Source organism: Delphinus delphis, chromosome 3, assembly GCF_949987515.2.
Source record: "Delphinus delphis chromosome 3, mDelDel1.2, whole genome shotgun sequence".
Classification (NCBI taxonomy): Eukaryota; Metazoa; Chordata; class Mammalia; order Artiodactyla; family Delphinidae; genus Delphinus; species Delphinus delphis.
The window spans coordinates 46,035,405-46,056,812 of NC_082685.1; the positions used below are offsets into that span (position 1 = coordinate 46,035,405).

A 21,408-nucleotide genomic window follows, 5' to 3' on the forward strand; every position below is an offset into this window, starting at 1 on the left:
GGAAGGGGGAGGCTATGGGAGAGAGAAAATGAAGAGGGAAGTGAGATGATGGAGGAGATGACGCAGGAGGTCTGTCTCTCCCAACCCAGTTGAGCTGCTTCTCCCGGGGTTTGGCTCAAGACCCCCTCAGTACTCTGCTTTTGTGGTCCCAACTGCCTCAATGCTCCCATCACCTCTTGTTTCCTCAGGGATCCTGTACGTCAATAAGAGCCTGGACTTTGAGACAAGCCCCAAGTACTTCCTATCCATCGAGTGCAGCCGGAAGGGCTCCTCCTCCCTTAGTGACATGACCACAATCGTGGTCAATATCACTGATGTCAACGAACACCGGCCCAGATTCTCCCAGGATCTGTACAGCACGAGGGTCTTAGAGAATGCCATCGTGGGTGATGTTGTGCTCACAGTAAGGATCTGCAATTTTGCCCTTTTGAGGGGCATGGACTCTGGGGTGGGTTCTTATCTCTCCCTCCCCCAGTCACCTATGAACATGGATTATTTTATCAATTAATACACTACAGACTTGACTCTGACTTGTAGCCGCTCAACCAAACTCTCTCATGATAAAATTTCTCAGAGCCACGTTTGATAAGATCTAGATCAGGTACTGAAAGAATGGGGCATAGGAGAGGCCCCAGGGGATGGCCAGAGGGACACTGAGTGTCAGCGTGGGAGGGGAGGAAGAGAGGGGACACCAAACAACACCTCTTTGCATTTAAACATGTAATTGCTCCCCACTTCATGGAGTGAAACCAAACTCTGTATGTCCACATTCGAGGTTCTCGTCTCCTTCCACCCCCTGATATGCACCCTATGCTCCAACCACACAGGAAGAGGTACCATTCCCCAAACATCCTCTGTACTTTCATACCTCTGGGCTCATATTGTTTCTTCTGCCTGGAATTCTGGCTCCACTCCCAGAAGCCTTTAGGGCTTCATGAATCTCTTCTAATCTCCCCAGGTGAAATTTATCACCATAAAGTTGATCATACTTTGCCCCAAATTAGACTTGTCCATAAAATTAGACATTAAGCTTCCTGAGGGCTTATTCATTTTGGCACATTCCTCAACTCCTAGCACAGGACCCTAGCACCCTGTCAGTTATGAGTGAATGAGTGAATGAATGAATGAATGGATAGATAAACGAATGAACCATGCACGCTGACGTCCATACTAGGATGTATGAGGAGATTCCCTTGGCAAGGACGACTATGGTCCAGGGATTGCCAGCCCAAGGGCAGTCTATGGGGCAGGGACATATCTGTGCCCCCTACACTCCCAGGGGCCAAGATTCCTTTCTGTTCCTTCTTGCCTCCCCAATCACAACTGTCACCCGCCTCTATTGCAGGTGTCAGCGACTGACGAAGATGGACCCCTAAATAGTGCCATCACCTACAGCCTCATAGGAGGGAACGAGCTTGGGCACTTTGCTATCCACCCGAAGAAAGGGGAGCTACAGGTGGCCAAGGCCCTGGATTGGGAACAGGTAAATCATGTGGGAGGGGCCCAATCTGAGCTCAGCAGAGCAGAATACAGCCCTGCTGCAGGTCCAGAGGGTGAACTGTGTTCAACACCCCATCCTGACACTTCTCCAGACCTGCCCTCAGGGTCTCCCACTCCTTTTCTCTGTGGGTCCCCCTGACCTCAGCAGGAGAGGGGCTGAGTAAACTTTAACCTTCCTGAAAGAGCTCAGGCCAGCTTCTCACTATTAACCAGGGATCATTAGATCATTACAAGTTATCACTTATTGAGCACCTGCTCTGTGCCAGGAACTTTGCTAAGTGATGTACATACATTACGCCATTTGGTCCTTACGCCATTTGGTCCTTAAAGTAATCCTAGGAGGTAGGTCCTAATACCGTCCTCACATAAGCTTAGTCACTTTCTCAAGGTCTCACATCTAGTAAATGGTTAAACTGGAAGTCAAACCTACTTCTGCCTGACTCTAGAACCTGAGCCCTAAAAGGCTATGGGAGAGTAATGAGGGCAGGCATAGGGGAGTGTCTCCATCTTATTTTTCTAAAAACATTAGTCATGAATCAGGGGGCGGAACTGAGTGGTCTTGTTGCTAACTCTCCCCTGGGCATCTTACTGTAGATTTCTAGCTACTCCCTGAGGCTCCGAGCCACAGACAGTGGGAAGCCCCCACTGCATGAGGACACAGACATCGCTATCCAAGTGGCGGATGTCAATGACAACCCACCAAGATTCTTCCAGCTCAACTACAGCACTTCCGTCCAGGTATGCTCAAGCTTCCCAAAGCATCCTGAATCCATCTTCCCTTCATATCCCTCCTAGTGGAGGGCACTCACCACTGATACCAGTCCACCCAAACAGTGACTGTGACCTTGCATTGATAACCCTAATGGCAACACGGTCTGCTGAAGGGGATTATGGATTACACAATTAAAAATTATCAGGCACTGTGCTAGGCACGTCCACATCCATGATCTCATGGGGGACTCACACAGCCATATGGAAGTAGACAGTACCCATTTTATAGATTTTTTTAAATGGAGGTATAGAAATGTGCCACAGTCAAAATGTGGCAAATTTGGGATTTGAACCCAGAAGATCTTCCAGATCCCAAGCTATTTCCACCATACTAATGGTTTGTGAATGGGATTTGGAGAGAGTCTTAAGATTCCGTGGGGGAACTGTGACCACAAGGGGTGAGGGAGGTGAGGAAGTAGGTAAGAGGACAGAGTTCTGTGTCGCACTATGCATCAACCAGCGTCACCCCACTTTCACCTGTTTTGTATCATGAGTATGAGTTAGGATGCTTTGGTTGCAAATAACAGTACACCTGACTAAAAGCTTATTAAATAATAAGGCCTTATTATTTCACATAGCAAAAGGTCTGCTCGTGGGAAATTCTATTCCAGAATTGGTTATTTCAGCAGGAAACTGATATCACAACTTTGGGTTACCTTCTTCAAAATTCCTGTACCTTCTCCCTCATGGTAACAAAATGGCTGCTGCAGCTCCAGCATCACATCCTTGCTAAACCATCTTCAAAGGCAAACAGATGGGAACTTCTTTTGCAGAATCTGTTTTTATCAAAGAAGAAGACTTTTCAGAACCCCCAGCTGGTAGACTCCTCCAATGATCAGAAATGGATTACATGATCGCCCTTAAATCCAAAAACTGGCACAGGGACTCAGATTATTGTAACTGACTTAAACCAATCATAGTCCATCTCCTCTTAGGAGGGGTATATCTTTGCTGAGGATATTGCCACCCATCGCCTGAGCAAAAGTCGGGTTTTGTAAGAAAGGAAGGAAAGAATGCCTGTTGGATAGGCAATTACCAGTTTCTGCTCATAAGATACTGTTTGTAGATAAGGTTTTGATGCTAAAAAAGAGAGTTAACAACCACTGTGTTACAGCATACTGAATTCCCGTGTTATAGAACAATGACTGGAACAATAGCCAGGGGATCCATTTTTTTCTGTTAATTCCTAATCATCTTTGAATTTTCTCATTGGTCCTCTAATCAGAAAACCATTTATAGGTTTTCAATGGACCCTATGAATCACAAAATTCCCACATGGACCCCAGGCACTAATTTATATACATGAGTCATCAGCTATGTGACTTCGGCAAGTCACCTCTATAGGATAAAGGGACTCTAAAGACCCTTCCAGCCCCAATGGGCTTTGTTTCTAAAAACCAGCACTGCCCTCAGGAAGTTCAAAAGTCAACAGCTAATTCACAGATGGGCAGAATGAATGAATGACATCTTAAGATGCAGACATGACCTGGGAGCAGTCAGAGTGCTGAGGACTCATCCCAGAGAAGGGGACCCGGAAAGATGTGAAAGAAAGGACTGGGACTCATTTTGCTCTTTGATTTCCTGTCTCTCTTGGTCTCAGGAAAACTCCCCCATCGGCAGCAAAGTCCTGCAACTGATCCTGAGTGACCCAGACTCCCCAGAGAATGGTCCCCCCTACTCATTCCAAATCACCAAGGGGAACGATGGCTCTGCCTTCCGAGTGACCCCGGACGGATGGCTGGTGACCACTGCAGGCCTGAGCAAGAGAGTCCAGGAATGGTATCAGCTTCAGATCGAGGTGAGAGCTGTGCTGGGCCACTGGTGGTGACCATGGGGACAGAAAATGTGCTGACAAAAGTACCACCAGTGCTTCTCTTATTAGAAAAAACAATATACAGAACTCTTCCTTTGTGCCAGGCATCACGGGCATCACTGCATTAAATCCCCACAACATGCTTTACAGTGAGTACGGTTATTACCCCCAGTTTCCAAAGGTGGTAACTGAGGTACCCAGAGGTTAAGTTACTGGCTGAAAGTAATGCTACTAATAAGTGGTAGAGCTGGGCTGCTTCAAACCCAAGCATTCTGACTCCAAGCTCTCAATTCCTCCCCTGCTCCCAGACAGAACAAAAACTCCCGCACCCTGGCTCTAACTCCTTGAGTTTGGCCAGGACAGCTCTCTGAACCTCAAGTCTTTTTAAAGACCTACCTCAGAGAATTGGTGCTGTTATCGAACCAGGTTCAGTTTGTCCAACCACGCAGCAAACTGAAATGCTGAGATGCCGAAGTCTGCAGTAAAGAGAGGGTTTATTAGCAAGGCAGCCAAGCAAGGAGATAGGAGAACAAGTCTCAGAACCGCCTCCCAAAAGGCAAGGGGCTTGGGGCATTTATGGAATAAAAAATAAAGGAGCAGGGCAGTCTGACGCCTGGGGAGCATGGGGAAAGTTGACAGGAAAAAGGTGCAGTAATCATAGTTCTGCCGCAGGTGTAACTAAGCTACAGGTCTCTGCACGTTCAAAAATGGAGGCAGTTAGCACTATCTGAGGGTTTTCTGCCCTCTGACGTCAAGGTCACCAAGCAGACCCTTGGGCATGCCCAGTTAAAGGGTCGGCAGTCCTACCCAGTCTTAACCAGCTCAACTCCAACTAGTCACGGTTGACTCCAAGTCCTGGAAAATAACTCTGGAAAACATCATATTGTTTAGGATATGTGCAGATGCAAGTCTTTAAATGACCTTGTTTAGTGAAGGCAGGTGAAATGAATTTGACTAATCCATGGATCCGCTAATCCATGATTACCCACAGTTTCAGTGCAGGGGTCAAATGAGGGAACACATACATACACGGAGAGGATTATAGTGATATTATATGGGTTGTATGAGAACTGCCCAAGGAAAAGTGGCCAAGATGGTGATCAAACATTTCTCCCTCATTTCATTCCCCCAAATCCCTTTCCTAAATCTCAAATCTAGTGGATCCTACTATTCTGTGAACTTCTCTGGGCTCACAATGATGTAGTCATCCATTCAGCCAGCCAACCAGACAGCCAGCCATTCATCATTCAACAAACATTTATGAGTACCTATCATATACTTAACATTTATGAGTACTTATGATATGGCATGCTACCTGCTAGTAATATAGCAGGGGAAAGAAGGGGATGATCCCCATCCCCATGGGCTTTTGATTCTAATTATGGAGATAAGCAATAAACAGATGAAGAAAGTGACAGGAGGCTCATAAGGCACAAGAGAGACACTTTCAGAGGGTGGCTGTCCTTGTGAGGAGGGGGCATTTGTGCTGAGATCTGAGGAACTGCCCATGTGGAAAGTGGGCAGGAGAGCATCACAGGCAGGAAGAGCAAGATGAGACCAAGTGCCAGGGTGGGAAAGAGCTTGAAGTGACCTGAGGTGTTGCCACGTGGTCAGCGGGTGGTGACCATCGGTGGGAATGAAGTTGAAGAGATGGGTTGGGTGGATCATTCGGGTCTCATAGCTTGGATGACCGTGTTATGTGAGGCCCAAACTGTGATGTTCTTGAGAGTGACAGAGGCATTAAAAATAGTTAATTGGTGATAAGTGATCCACAAAGGTGAAAATCAAGACTGTCCTGGGCTAACCAGGAAGTAGAGTCATCCTAATGATAAGCCTTGATAATACTTTTAGATTCTAATCAAAGTGCAATTAGAAGTGATTGAAGGGTTTCAAAGAGAGAAGTGACCCTTCTTCTGTCTCAGGAGGCTTGTTTTTGAAGCTCTAGAGAAAGTCAGTTGAAGGGGGCAGGAGTGGTTGAGGGAGACCAATGAGAACTCATCTAAGCTGGAGGTAGTGGTGATGAGACCTTGAGGTGATGGTGAAGATGAACAAATGGACATATCTGCGACAGGTTTTGCTTGGAAATAAATGGGAGTCGGTGGTGGATTGGATACGAAGAGAGAGAGAAAAGAGAAGAATCATGACCACTCCCAGGTTCCTGGCTCCAGTAAAGTCTGGATGGTAGGGCCACTTATGAGACTGGAAAGACTTGGGGTGGGGGAGGGACAGGTTTATGGGGTAAAATGAGGGCTCTGCTTAGCATGTGTTACCTTTCAGGTGTCCATAAAATATCTAAGTAGAGGTGTCCAATAGGCAGCTGGGAATGGGAGTCTGCAGCTCAGAGGACAGGCATGGGCTAATGTAGAGGGTCCTCAAAGCCAAGGACATGGGTGTGAATATCTAGGGAGGCAACAGCTTCCTGACCTCGGTATACTGGCCCAGACAATCACTCAGTAACTATTGGCATCATCACTCTCTCTTGCATTTGTCCCGTATTTCTGCTTCCGTTCACTGGGAGGCACTATAGGCCAGCAAAGAAACAGGCTATGAACACAAGAAGTTCAGATTCTGCTCTGGCCTTACCTGCTGTATGACCTTGGGCACATCACTTGACCTCTCTGAGACTCAGTTACATCTTTTGTAAAATAGGACACTTCAGGGTACTTATCTCATAAGAAAGATAAACTATGGTCATGCATTTAAAGCATTCAAAAGTGACTGGCACACAGTTTGTACTCAGTTAATATTAGTTATATATTATTCTTAGCAGCAATATTAATGATTACTGTTGCTATTTATATCTCATCAGTGTTATGCACAATTCCCAGCAGTAGGTGTAATATTGCACCTTTCTCCTGCACTCAAAGCAGATCCACATGAACAAGATATTACTGTAGGGAAAACCGTGAAGACCCTGCTGACAGCTGAGAAAGTGGTAACATTACTGAGGAGAGGAAGGAAGCTTCCTCCTTGCTAAGTCCAGACAGAAAGTTGCAGAGATGTCTGGTGAAATGTGCAAGGGAAAGGCATTTCTAATTTAGAATCTTTCCTAGCTTAAGTGAGGTCACGTTGCTTCAAACCTGCAGTGGCTTTTCGGGCCTGCCTTAAATCCAACCTCGTGCTCCTCAACCCATCAGCGACAGCCTGGGCTTCCCTCTCTGCTCACCTCTGGCCCTCAGCCCTGCCCGCTCCTCCAGCAGCAGTGGTCCCTTCCTGCTGTGTTGAGCATTCTTTCCCACGAGAGGGCCTGACGCTTGCTGTTCCCTGTCTGTCACCTCTTCTCCTCACCTCTCTTTTCTTCTGATCATAGCAGACGGCCTGGCCCATACAAGGCACTCAATAAATATTTGTTGGCTGAGCTGAAGAAGACACGCCCGCCCCAACCCCGACCCCAGTCACATAGTAAAGAGGTGTAGGAGAACCTCCTTAGGCTGACAGGGGCCATGAAGCGTGTACCCTAGAATCACTAGGAGACCTTTGATGACCCTCCTAAGGAAAGAGACAGAATGAGAGAAGCTCAAGAGGTAGGAGGCCGCGTGTGGCTGGAGAGGCTTAGGACGGGCGCAGAGAAGTGTCAGATGGAAGGTGGAATGAAGTTTTAGCACCCACACCCGTGCTGTGGGATGTAACTCCCTCCACAGAGTCCTCAGCGCTTTTGGAGTTACGACTTTCCCTTTCAAATGCGACAACACGCTGAGCCTGCCCTGGAGCAGAGGGACGTGGCTCCCTGGGGAGGCCCCGACAGCCCCGGTCCTATGGTAATTCGGTGCCCGCTTCGCCCACAGGTGTCAGACAGCGGCACCCCGCCCCTCTCATCTTCCACGTCGGTCAGCGTCCACGTCAGGGAGCAGAGCCACTACCCACCCTCCGCCCTCCCACTGGAGATCTTCATCACCATCGGGGAGGAGGAGTTCCAGGGCGGCATGGTGGGCAAAATCCACGCCACAGACCGAGACCCACAGGACACGCTGACCTACAGCCTGGCAGGAGAGGAGAGCCTGGGCAGGCGCTTCACAGTGGGCACGTCTGATGGCAAGATCATCGCTGCCCAGGGGCTGCCTCGGGGCCGCTACACGTTCAACGTCATGGTCAGCGATGGGACCTTCTCCACCACTGCCGGGGTCCATGTCCATGTGTGGCATGTGGGGCGGGAGGCTCTGCAGCAGGCCGTGTTGATGGGCTTCCACCAGCTCACCCCGGAGGAGCTGGTGAGTGACCACTGGAGGAACCTGCAGAGGTTCCTCAGCAACAGGCTGGACATCAAACGAGCCAACATCCACCTGGCCAGCCTGCAGCCTGCAGAGGCCATGGCTGGGGTGGATGTGCTCCTGGTCTTTGAGGGGCATTCGGGGTCCTTCTCCAAGCTCCAGGAGCTGGCATCCAACATCACTCACTCAGCCAAGGAGATGGAACACTCGGTGGGAATTCAGATGAGGTCAGCCATGGCTGTGGTGCCCTGCCAGGGGCCAGCCTGCCAGGGACAAATCTGCCAAGAGACCGTGCACCTGGACCCCAGGGTTGGGCCCACATACAGCACAGCCAGGCTCAGCATCCTGACCCCGCGGCACCACCTGGAGAGGAACTGCTCCTGTAACGGTGAGGAATGGGACTTCCCCAGGACACCCAGTGCTGATGGCCCAGCCAGACCGACTCCAGGGATGGAGATCCCAGCAGGGGGCTCTCTGGGGTAGTCAGAGGGACATTTTAACAGGGTTAAAGACCAGGGACCACCACAAGACAGGTATGGCCTCACAAAAAAAATCTAGTCATGGAATAGCACCCTAGTTCTGGTCACTTTTTGGAACTTTGAAAATAATGGTAAGAATTCAAGAGGCAGTTCAGCATCACAGCTGAAAGCATAGACTTTGGCATCAAGTTGCTTGGGTTCAAATCCCAGCTACTCCACTAGCTAGCCAGGTGACCTTAAGAAAATTATTTAACCTCTCTTTGCCTTTGCACTGTTGTAGGGATTAAATGAGAATTAAATATCAAGTGCTTGCTTAGAAAAGTGCCTGACCTACAGAAGGTGGTCAATTAACCCAAGTTACTAGCACTACTACTATTATTACTATAGCCTGATAGTTTTAACCTCAACGTTTAGACTAAGCAGCTCAGGTTCAAACCCCAGCTCTGTCATTTACGAGCTGTGTAACTTTGGGTGGCTTACTAAAACCCTCTGAGCTTTTTCCTCATCTTTGAAATAACGAAGATAGTATCATCTGCCTCCTTGAGTTGGTTTGGGGAGTAAATTACTTAGTGGATATGAAAGCATTTTAACCCCTAAGCTGTCTCATATTAAGCACCCCATCAGTGGTGGCTACCATTCACTTGGTGGTAATTGTTGCTATAAGGACTCTGCTATGTGCCGGTCTCTGTGTGTATGTTACCTAAACTCATCACCACCACCTTAGGAAGCAGGATCATTAGCTCCATCTACAGCTGAAACAGGTATGGGGATTGTATTGGTTTGCTTGAAACTACAGCCTCCAGTGAAAGGCTGGTTATTCAAATACCTGTGTCCCACTCTAAAGCCTGAGCTCTTCGCCAAACCCTTTAGGAACTTGGTGTTCTGACAGGACTTACCCCAGTGCCCCTGGCATTAGGACCAATGCCCTGGATCAGCTCAGGTGCATTTGCAAAAGGGGAATGACATCAGCCCCGCCCCCTTGCCCCCTGCCTGGCCTGGCCTAGGGGTCCACCCAGCTTGCATTAGGGAAATTCTAGGAAGATTTGTGGACTTTCTCCAGGGCCCTCTGGATTTACACTAGGTGAGCTACTCTAGGGGTATGGGGTGGGCTGGGGCGGCAGGTGTTCCCTTCTTGTGTCTCTTACCCTGGAGTCGGCTGCAGGGAAAGCTGTGATGGCTGAAGGTTCTCTCCTGACCCCCTGGCATCAGATAGCAGAGGTTCTAAAATTCAAGGTTATGCAAAATCACCTGGGGAGCATGTTTATAAAGTGACCTGCTCCTGGCTGTCACCTGCGGAGTTTTTTATTTAGAAGGTCTTGGGTGACGCCTGGAATTGGCCTTTTTAGCCAGCACCTCAAGCATTTCTGAAGCAGGTGGGCCAAGGGCTGCACTTTGAGAAATACTAGGTAGGCTGGCTCACCTAACACCAGAACCACTTGGAAAGAAGTTTGGTTTCTGTTTGTTTGTTTGAACATTTTAGTGAAACAGGACATACAGAAAGATCCATGTATCATAAGTGTACAGCTCAACAAGTGTTCACAAATCAAATACACCAGTGTAACAAGCCTAGATCAAGGTAATCACCTAGATCAAGGACCAGAACACGATCAGCATCTCAGAAACCTCCCTTGGGCTCTCTTCCAGTTGCTACACCCACCATGGGGAGATTTTTAAAATACAGATACCCAAGTGCCACCAGAACTACAGAATCTTACTCACTAAGGGTAGAGCCTAGCATTCTGTATTCTAAAAGATTCTTCAGCTAATGCTGATACTCAGCCAGGTTTGGGGATTCTTGATCTAGATCATCTGCAATATCCCATCCAACAACGACCTACCCGAATGGAATTGCCAGCATCAGAGCGTTTTAGACGAACGGTATGACAGCATCTTAGCATCTTGTAATCCCAAGGGCCTCACTTTCTGGTTCTTTCTCCTCCTTTTGGCCTGTGTTCCCTCTCTTCAACGATCCTCTTCCCTAGGAATCTGGAGCCTGTACTGCTCATCCCTTCTCCTGACAACTGATAAGCTTATTCACACAGAGGTTTTAGGGATTTAATAACTGAACTCACTTCTGAGGAGGGTGGATTTAAAAAAAAAAAAATCTGGGGTGGGCATGGCTTAATATAACACAGCATGTCCCGAAGGAGTTTCCACAGAATGCTATTTCCAAGGGCTATGGGTACGAAGTCCACACTAGAGGGTCCCATGTTCAAATAAGCTTGAAAAACTCAAGTTTAGGTGAAGTCTCAGACTCCTCACTGTGCAATTCTGCATTAGCAATTGCTACGGAGGATGGAGCATACGGAAGTTTTGGCCACACAATTTATCACTACCTTCTTCCTTTACCACAGAAGTCTCTCGACTTCTCAGCAGCATTTCGTGTGGGAAGCGCTTACCCAAATGATTACACTCCTGATGATGAAGAAGATGTCTTGAGGCAAAAGCCCTCGTGGTGTCCCTGAAGTCACACACATATGCAAAATCCTCTCCAACTCAACCTCCTTCTTCCCCAAGTGATGTCAGAAATCACATGGAAAATATGGAGGATAGAAGTTTTGACTTGTGCACACTTGACTGATGACCTTTCTGGCTTGATTCTTGCTTTCTTAATGGTTTGAGTTCACAGTTTCTGATCCAGGCCAGGACCCAAGGCGAGGGTCCCTGGGGCCAGAGGAAGGTGTGCAGGGTGATGGCCCCTGTCTAACTGTGTGACCCTGGACAAGTAACCCCACAGCCTCGGTAAATTTCATCTGTAAAATGGAAGCAAATGCTTGCCACCCAAGGGTTGAATGAGACAAAGTCAGTTCCAGGGCTCCGTGGGGACCACTTTGTGTGGAGGTGACAGTGCCTCTGGTTGCTTTCACAGGTACTGCCGCGAGGTTCAGCGGTCAGAGCTTCGGGCGGTACAGTCTCCCAGAGGCTCAGAATGGGCACATCCGTTTCCGCCTGAAAACACTCCAGTCACAGGCCATCCTCCTGTTCAGCAATAACACAGTGTGTCTCTCCCTGAAGGTAAGGCACTGCCAGCCTGAGAGATTTCCTGTGGGCGTGCCAGGCTGGGGAGGTGGGGCAGCATGGGGGGTGGCCAAGAAGGGTCACTTCTGCAAAGAAACCCCTGCACGGTTTTCAGGGATACTGGGTGTGACTCTTAGGTAGAACACGAGACTTGCCAGCCATGAGAGCCAAAGCCACCCCACCTGGCAATACATGTCCAAGGACAACAGAGGTCAGGCGTTCTGTGGGATGACAGAGAGCCTCTGAAGATAGAAAGAGAGATGGGTAAGGCCACCTAGACCTGGTTGATGATTTTATCACTTTTTGCTGAGTAATAGACCAGTGTTTTCCAAGATGGGTGGAAGGCTGGGGTACATTAAGGTACGTGGAATCCACGTGGAGGAAAATGAATTTCCTTTCAAAGGTCTTTTAGTCCTTCTGATTCTGTCTTGTAGAAAGTCTCAGAGTACCTGCCTGATTTTAACATCTCTATCACAGGTGTCCATCTCCCATTTTGACAAAGAGAAAGCAGACTCTGACAGCTAGTTAGAATTTAATCCATTCAACAAACATTTGTGGAGCATCTACTGTGCAACAGGCACTCTTCCAGGTGCTTGGGTCTCATCAGTGAAAAAGACAAAAACCCCTCCTAGAGCTTTCATCCTATGGTGGGAGACTGACAATAAACCAGAAAATTATAGAGTTTGTCCAAATGTGAGAAGTGCTTTGGGTTAAAAGAGAAAAAAAAAGGTTAAGGGGGATCAGGAATGTGGGAAGTTGCAATTTTACTATTATTATTCTTTAAACAAAAGAGAGAATTCTATTGGCTCATGTAATGGAAGAGTCCAAGGGTTGACCTCAGGCTTGGGTAGATCCAGGTGTTCAAAGTATATCAACAGGATCCTTTTCCTTCCTGCTGTCAGATCTGCTTTTGTTCAGAAGACCACATATATCCCCCCAAGTAATGGCAAAGGTGGCCCCAGCAGCCCAGGCTTTCATTCTGCCACCAAGCCAGCCCAGCAGAAAGGGAGCATCTCTTTCCAACAGCGGTAAAATTCCCACCTCAGACCTTGATTGGCAGGTCTGAGTCATGTGACTATCCCCAAGGCTGCCAGGGAGAGGGGCCAGCCTTTCCAGAACAACATAGACTCAGTTGAGAAGGAGGCAGAGTGTCCCAAAAGGAAAAGAAGAATGAGGGGGCACAGTAAACACTATTGTCCACCCCTACCCTTGTGTACCTGTCCACCTGCAACGCGGAACCCTGCAGCAGCAACTTCACGGAGATCAGCTGCTCAGAGAGCAGGGCGGTGTGCAGGAGACGCAGGCTGCAGAGTGTTTCTCTTCTACAGTCACAGTCCTTTTGTGCTTTTAAAGCTCTCAAATAAATCATAAGCCTGGAGGTCATGATTTTCATGGATAGTCTTCTTTATATTTTTCCTTTCCTGCTATATTATTCTAAATTCTGAAAATAGCTTTATGGGTTTTTTTTTAATAAAAATGACAGATACTTATTGTAATAAATTTAAATGCTATAGGGAAATATACTGAAGAGAGCCAGTTGTTCATGGCAGGCTCCTGTGACCAGCACATGTGCATGGCTGAGCTCCCATTTTCGAATCCCTGCTCAGGCACTCGGTCCTTTGGGCCAGAGCCTCCATCTCACTACATCTCGATTTACTCATCTATGAAAATGGGACTCATCCTTCTAGCGTGGTCATAAGAAAGTACTGAGCCCTTGTTGTGCCAGACACCTTATTGCCTGTGTTGTAGAATTTAGTCCTCGAAAGAGCCTTGTAAGTGGTGACTGTCATCATCCTCGTCCTATAGATGAAGAAACTGAGGCTTGGGGGGATTCAGTAATTTGCTTATGACCGCACAGGCAGTAAATGGTGGGGCCTGGGCTAGGCCAACCTGCTCCAGCACCCGAGCTCTTACCCATTGCTCTGTACTCCGTGCGAATTACATAATGATTCAAGGAAAGCTTTTGGCACAGTGCCTAAAACAAAGCAAGCACTCAAGTAATTGTGTTCATTTTTTAAATAGTAATGATACTGATGACATAGTGCAGTTTTATACAAAAGGATGACACATTTGGTACAGTCTGTCTTTTTTTTTTTGTAACATCTTTATTGGAGTTAAACTGTTTTACAATGGTGTGTTAGTTTCTGCTGTATGACAAAGTGAATAAGCTATACGTATACATACATCCCCATATCTCCTCCCTCTTCCGTCTGCCTCCCACCCTCCCTATCCCACCTCTCTAGGTGGACACAAAGCACAGAGCTGATCTCCCTGTGCTATGCAGCTGCTTCCTACTAGCTATCTATTCTACATTTGGTAGTGTATATATGTCCATGCCACTCTCTCACTTCATCCCAGCTTACCCTTCCCCCTCCCTTTGTCTTCAAGTCCATTCTCCACATCTGCATCTTTATTCCTGTCCTGCCCTTAGGTTCTCCAGAACCATTTATTTTTCTTTAGATTCCATATATATGTATTAGCATACGGTCTTTGTTTTTCTCTTTCTGACTTTCTTCACTCTGTATGACAGTCTCTAGGTCCATCCACCTCACTACAAATAACTCAATTTAGTTTCTTTTTATGGCTAATATTCCATTGTATATTTGTGCCACATCTTCTTTATCCATTCATCTGTCGATGGACACTTGGGTTGCTTCCATGTCCTGGCTATTGTAAACACAGCTGCAATGAACATTGTGGTACATGACTCTTTGAATTATGGTTTTCTCAGGGTATATGCCCAGTAGTGGGATTGCTGGGTCGTATGGTAGTTCTATTTTTAGTTTTTTAAGGAACCTCCATACTGTTCTCCATAGTGGCTGTATCAATTTACATTCCCACCAACAGTGCAAGAGAGTTCCCTCTTCTCCACACCCTCTCCAGCAGTTATTGTTTGTAGATTTTTTGATGATAGCCAATCTGACTGGTGTGAGGTGATACCTCATTGTAGTTTTGATTTGCATTTCTCTAATGATTAGTGATGTTGAGCATCCTTTCATGTGTTTGTTGGCAATCTGTAAATCTTCTTTGGAGAAATGTCTATTTAGGTCTTCTGCCCATTTTTGGATTGGGTTTTTTGTTGTTTGATATTGAGCTGCATGAGCTGCCTGTATAGTAGTTTTCTGGTAGCATCTTTAGGATTCTCTATGTATAGTATCATGTCATCTGCAAACAGTGACAGTTTTACTTCTCCTCTGCCAGTTTGGATTCCTTTTATTTCTTTTTCATCTCTGATTGCTGTGGCTAAAACTTCCAAAACTATGTTGAATAATTGTGGGGAGAGTGGGCAACCTTGTCTTTTTCCTGATCTTAGTGGAAATGGTTTCAGTTTTTCACCACTGAGAACGACATTGGCTGTGGGTTTGTCATATATGGCCTTTATTATGTTGAGGTAAGTTCCCTCTATGCCTACTTTCTGGAGGGTTTTTATCATAAATTGGTGTTGAATATTGTCAAAAGCTTTTTCTGCATCTATTGAGATGATCATATGATTTTTATCCTTCAATTTGTTAATATGGTGTATCACATTGATTGATTTGTGTATATTGAAAAATCCTTGCATTCCTGGGATAAACCCCACTTAACCGTGGTGTATGGTCCTCTTAATGTGCTGTTGGATTCTGTTTACTAGTTGTTGAGGATTTTTGCATATGTTCATCAGTGATATTGGCCTGTAGTTTTATTTTTTTGTGACGTCTTTGTCTGGTTTTGGTATCAGGGTGATGGTAGTCTCATAGAATGAGTTTGGAAGTGTTCCTTCCTCTGCTATATTTTGGAAGATTTGAGAAGGATAGGTGTTAGCTCTTCTCTAAATGTCTGATAGAATTTGCCTGTGAAGCCATCTAGTCCTGGGCTTTTGTTTGCTGGAAGATTTTTAATCACAGTTTCAATTTCAGTGCTTGTGATTGGTCTGTTCATATTTTCTATTTCTTCCTGGTTCAGTCTTGGAAGGTTGTGCTTTTCTAAGAATTTGTCTATTTCTTCCAGGCTGTCCATTTTATTGGCATAGAGTTGCCTGTAGTAATCTCTCATGATCTTTTGTATTTCTGCAGTGTCAGTTTTTACTTCTCTTTTTTCACTTCTAATTCTGTTGATTTGAGTCTTCTCCCTTTTTTTCTTGATGAGTCTGGCTAATGGTTTATCAATTTTGTTTATCTTCTCAAAGAACCAGCTTTTACTTTTATTGATCTTTGCTATCATTTCCTTCATTTCTTTTTCATTTATTTCTGATCTGATCTTTATGATTTCTTTCCTTCTGCTAACTTTGGGGGTTTTTTTGCTCTTCTTTCTCTAATTTCTTTAGGTGTAAGGTTAGGTTGTTTATTTGAGATGTTTCTTGTTTCTTGAGGTAGGATTTTATTGCTATATATTTCCCTCTTAGAACTGCTTTTGCTGCATCGCACAGGTTTTGGGTCACTGTGTTTTCATTGTCATTTGTTTCTAGGTATTTTTTGATTTCCTCTTTGATTTCATCGGTGATCTCTTGCTTATTTAATAGTGTATTGTTTAGCCTCCATGTGTTTATATTTTTTGCAGATTTTTTCCTGTAATTGATATCTAGTCTCATAGCGTTGTGGTCAGAAAAAATACTTGATACGATTTCAATTTTCTTAAATTTACCAAGGCTTGATTTGTGACCCAAGATATGATCTATCCTGGAGAATGTTCCATGAGCACTTGAGAAGAAAGTGTATTCTGCTGTTTTTGGATGGAATGTCCTATAAATATCAATTAAGTCCTTCTTGTTTAATGTATCATTTAAAGCTTGTATTTCCTTATTTATTTTCATTTTGGATAATCTGTCCATTGGTGAAAGTGGGGTGTTAAAGTCCCCTACTATGATCGTGTTACTGTTGATTTCCCCTTTTATGGCTGTTAGCATTTGCCTTATGTATTGAGGTGCTCCTATGTTGGGTACATAAATATTTACAATTGTTATATCTTTCTTGGATTGATCCCTTGATCATTATGTAGTGTCCTTCTTTGTCTCTTATAATAGTCTTTATTTTAAAGCCTATTTTGTCTGATATGAGAATTGCTACTCCAGCTTTCTTTTGATTTCCATTTGCATGGTGTATCTTTTTCCATCCCCTCACTTTCAGTCTGTATGTGTCCCTAGGTCTGAAGTGGGTCTCTTGTAGACAGCATATATATGGATCTTGGTTTTGTATGCATTCAGGTAGTCTATGTCTTTTGGTTGGAGCATTTAATCCATTCACATTTAAGGTAGTTATCAATATGTATGTTCCTATTGCCATTTTCTTAATTGTTTTGGGTTTATTATTGTAGATCTTTTCCTTCTCTTGGGTTTCCTTCCTAAAGAAGTTCCTTTAGCATTTGTTGTAAAGCTGGTTTGGTGGTGCTGAATTCTCTTAACTTTTGCTTGTCTGTAAAGGTTTTAATTTCTCAAATCTGAATGAGATCCTTGCTGGGTAGAGTAATCTTGGTTGTAGGTTTTCCCTTTCATCACTTTAAATATGTCCTGCCACTCCCTTCTGGCTTGCAGAGTTTCTGATGAAAGATCAGCTGTTAACCTTCTGGGGATCCCCTTGTATGTTATTTGTTGTTTTTCCCTTGCTGCTTTTAATATCTTTTCTTTGTATTTAATTTTGGATAGTTTGATTAATATGTGTCTTGGTGTGTTTCTCCTTGGATTTATCCTGTACGAGACTCTCTGCACTTCCTCGACTTGATTGACTATCTCCTTTCCCATATGAGGGAAGTTTTCAACTATAATCTCTTCAAATATTTTCTCAGTCCCTTTTTTTTTTCTTCTTCTTCTGGGACCCCTATAATTCTAATGTTGGTGCATTTAATGTTGTCCCAGAGGTCTCTGAGACTGTCCTCAATTCTTTTCATTCTTTTTTCTTTATTCTGCTCTGTGGTAGTTATTTCCCCTATTTTATCTTCCAGGTCACTTATCTGTTCTTCTGCCTCAGTTATTCTGCTATTGATTCCTTCTAGAGAACTTTTAATTTCATGTATTGTCTTGTTCATCATTGTTTTTTCTCTTTAGCTCTTCTAGGTCCTTGTTAAACGTGTCTTGTATTTTCTCTATTCTATTTTCAAGATTTTGGATCATCTTTACTATCATTACTCTAATTTCTTTTTCTGGTAGACTGTGTATTTCCTCTTCATTTGTTTGGTCCAGTGGGTTTTTACCTTGCTCCTTCATCTGCTGTGTATTTCTCTGTCTTCTCATTTTGCTTAAATACTGTGTTTGGTGTCTCCTTTTCTCAGGCTGCAGGTTCATAGTTCCCATTGTTTTTGGTATCTTCTCCCTGTGGTTAAGGTTGGTTCAGTGGGTTGTGTAGGCTTCCTGGTGGAGGGGACTGGCACCTGTGTTCTGGTGGATGAGACTGGATCTTGTCCTTCTGGTGGGTAGGACCACGTCCAGTGGTGTTTTTTTGGGTGTCTGTGACCTTATTATGATTTTTAGGCTGCCTCTCTGCTAATGGGTGGGGTTGTGTTCCTGTCTTGCTAGTTGTTTGACATAGGGCGTCCAGCACTGTAGATTGCTTGTCGTTGAGTGCAGCTGGGTCTTAGTGTTGAGATGGAGATGTATGGGAGAGCTTTTGCCGTTTGATATTATGTGGGGCTGGGAGGTCTCTGGTGGACCAATGTCCTGAACTCAGCTCTCCCATCTCAGAGGCTCAGGCCTGACACCCGGCCAGAGCACCAAGACTCTGTCAGCCATATGGCTCAGAAGAAAAGGGAGGAAAAAGAAAGAATCCAAAAAAAGAAAGAAGCCCAAAGAGCTTTTGTTAATGTGAGTTATATCTAGTGATGTTTACCCTGTTAGAAATTAAAACCATGAAACATTTAAAATAGCTGTTATTAATCCATTTAGAAATGAGTAATAAGCCCAATTCATGTTCACATAAATAACATAATTTTTGAAAAGCAGTATTTTAAAAATTACTGATAATGGCATTGTTTTACATCTTTGCAAATCTCTTTCATGTCTGGCTTAATAAAATATAGCTGGATTCTCCTAAATGCTTCTATATTCAAAAGAAAGAAAGAAAAAGTAATAAAATAAAGTTATTAAAATTAAAAAAAATATTAAAAATAAAAAACTTTAAAAGTAAAGAAAGAAAGAGAGCAACCAACCAAAAAACAAATCCACCAATGATAACAAGCCCTAAAAGCTATCCTATAAAAAACAAAACAAACAAAAAAAACCAGACAGACAGAACCATAGGACAAAGGCAAAAGCAAAGCTTTTGGGAAGTCTGAGGTCTTCGGCCAGTGTTCAGTAGGTGTTCTGTAGGAGTTGCTCCACATGTAGATGTAGTTTTAATGTATTTGTGGGGAGGAAGGTGGTCTCCACATCTTACTCTTCCACCATCTTGAAGGTGCCTGGTACATTCTGTACATTCTGCTTTTCTCCCTCAATGAAGATGAGCCTCTAACTGCTATGTTGTCTACCAAGCCAGAGTGGAGGAGATGATGCTTGCATTCTGCCCTTTTGTGGGAAGTAGCAATTTTAAATAAGGTGGTTAGGGAAGGCTTCATTGAGGTGATAATTGAACAATAATTTGAAGGGGGTGAGGTAGTTAGCCATGTAGACTTCTGGGGAAACAGCATTCTAGGTAGAGGGTATAGTCATTGGCAGGAGATTGCTTGGCATGTTTAAGGAACAGCTCAGATGTCAATATGGCTTGAGTGAAGTGAGCAAGGGGACAGTAGTAGCAGGAGTTGAGGTCAGAGATGTAATAGGATGGGGTCATATCTATAAAGGTCTCATAGGCTATTTAAGGACTTTGAGTTTTATTCTGAGCAAAGTGGGGGGCATTAGAAGGTTTTGAGCAGAGAATTAACATGGTGTGACATATGCAAAAACGGTCCTTGTGGCTACTGTGTTGAGAATAGATTTTAGAGGAACAAAGATGGAAGTGGAAAGACCCAGCCAAAAGGCAGTAATTCTGGTGAGAGCTGATGGCAGTTTAGATCAGGGGAATGACAGTGGAACTGGGAAAAAGAGTTCAGATTCTGAAGAGATTTTGAAGGTAAGGTCAACAGGACTTCCTGATGAACTGAATAAGGGCTGCGAGAGAAAGCAAGGAGTAAGATGTTGACCTGAGCAACCTGAAGGAATGGAGTTGCTGCCAACAGACGCGGGCAAGCATACAGGTGGAGTAGGTTGGGGAAGGAGGATGACCAGAAGTTCCGTTTTGGACATATGAGCTTGAGATGACTGTTAGACCTACTAGTGGAGCTGGACAAACAAAATCTAGTGAGAAAGGTCTGGGTGGAGATGAAGATCTGGGATTCTTCCACATATACATAGTATTCAAAGCCATGAGACTGGGGAGATCACCAAAGAGTGTAGAGTGAAAAGAGAGTAGACTAAGGATTTATCCCTGAGATACTCCAACACTGAGAGGTTGGGGAAGAGGAGGATCCAATAAAGGAGAATGAAAAGATACAACCAATGATGTTGGAGAAAAACCAAGAGAGTATTGTATCTGGGAAGCCAAATGAGCGATGTGTATCAAGAAGGAAGCAGTGATCAGCTGCATAATATGCTGCTGAGAGGTCAAGTAAGATGGGAAGTGATATCAATCATTGAATTTGGCAACACAAAGGATGCTGAGTGCCCTGACACCAGTGGTTTCAGTGTCATGGTGGGTGGGGGTAGAATTTTGCTGCAAAGGGAAAGCAAAGAAAGAAAGTACTATCTGGCAGGAAAAGTGCGTTCAAGAAAACTTTGTTTTTTAAAGATTAGAACAATAACAGCACGTTTGTATGATGACTGGGATGATCCAGTAGAGAGTGAACAAAGATGTAGGAAGGAGAAAGGAAAGTCAGTGGCATCTTGTCCTTCAGGAGGTAAGGGGGGTGGGGTGGGATCTAGTGCATGAATGGAGAGATTGGCTTTGGACAACGTGGACAGATACGATGGTGAGAGTGCCTGGAAGTTTCCATCTGATTGCTGAGAGCGAGGATGGGGAGAGAGACATTAAGGGTCTGAGGAGAGAGAAGTTGTGAAAATAGTCATCTGAGAGAGTGAGGGAACTAAGCAAGATAGTACGATTGTTGGGTAGCATGAAGGGCTCATTTGAGACTCATGGTCATGAAATTAAAGGGAGACCAATAAGCAAGAGCTGTGTGTTTTTCTCCAGCCATGTTCAGCTCCATGATACTTATATATAGAGGGAGAGTTGGATTTCACCGGATTTGTGTATTAGCCAAGTGAGTTCTACCAAGTAAAAGAGGGACAGGAGTTTGGCTATGGAATTTAAGATTGGTAAGGAGAGGAATGAGGACACTACAGAGGGGAGAGACGGTGAAAAGATGGAGGGATCAACAGATCTGTGGTCCTAGGTAAGTGAAAGGAGTGATTTAATGACAATGTTTTGTATATGTTGTACTTATATTTGTCATTGTCTTTTCTTAATGGCAGGTTATATTGGTTTTCTATTTACTGTAATAATACTGTTTTCTTTTTAAGGAAATAAAGGTATAGGTAGAATTCAACCAGAGCAAAAATCAGGAAGATGGTGTACAAATGTCCAACTTCTGGAAAACACTGGGTTAGATCTTCACATTTCACCCAGAGAAAGCGCTGCCTAACCCAGAGTGACAGGAAAACTATTTGGCCACAAGTAGTCCC

At 44.7% G+C, this 21,408-nt stretch overlaps 1 protein-coding gene across 1 annotated transcript in view; it reads left to right on the top strand.

The window, feature by feature from the left end:
* FAT2 (FAT atypical cadherin 2) overlaps positions 1-21,408 on the top strand; it is a 65,547-nt gene that overhangs the window by 35,873 nt on the left and 8,266 nt on the right. The window contains exons 14-19 of the mRNA XM_060008491.1: positions 189-403; positions 1,346-1,483; positions 2,095-2,238; positions 3,872-4,069; positions 7,870-8,680; positions 11,641-11,786. Coding sequence (XP_059864474.1) covers positions 189-403; positions 1,346-1,483; positions 2,095-2,238; positions 3,872-4,069; positions 7,870-8,680; positions 11,641-11,786 — 1,652 coding nt within the window. The remainder of the gene's footprint in view (positions 1-188; positions 404-1,345; positions 1,484-2,094; positions 2,239-3,871; positions 4,070-7,869; positions 8,681-11,640; positions 11,787-21,408) is intronic.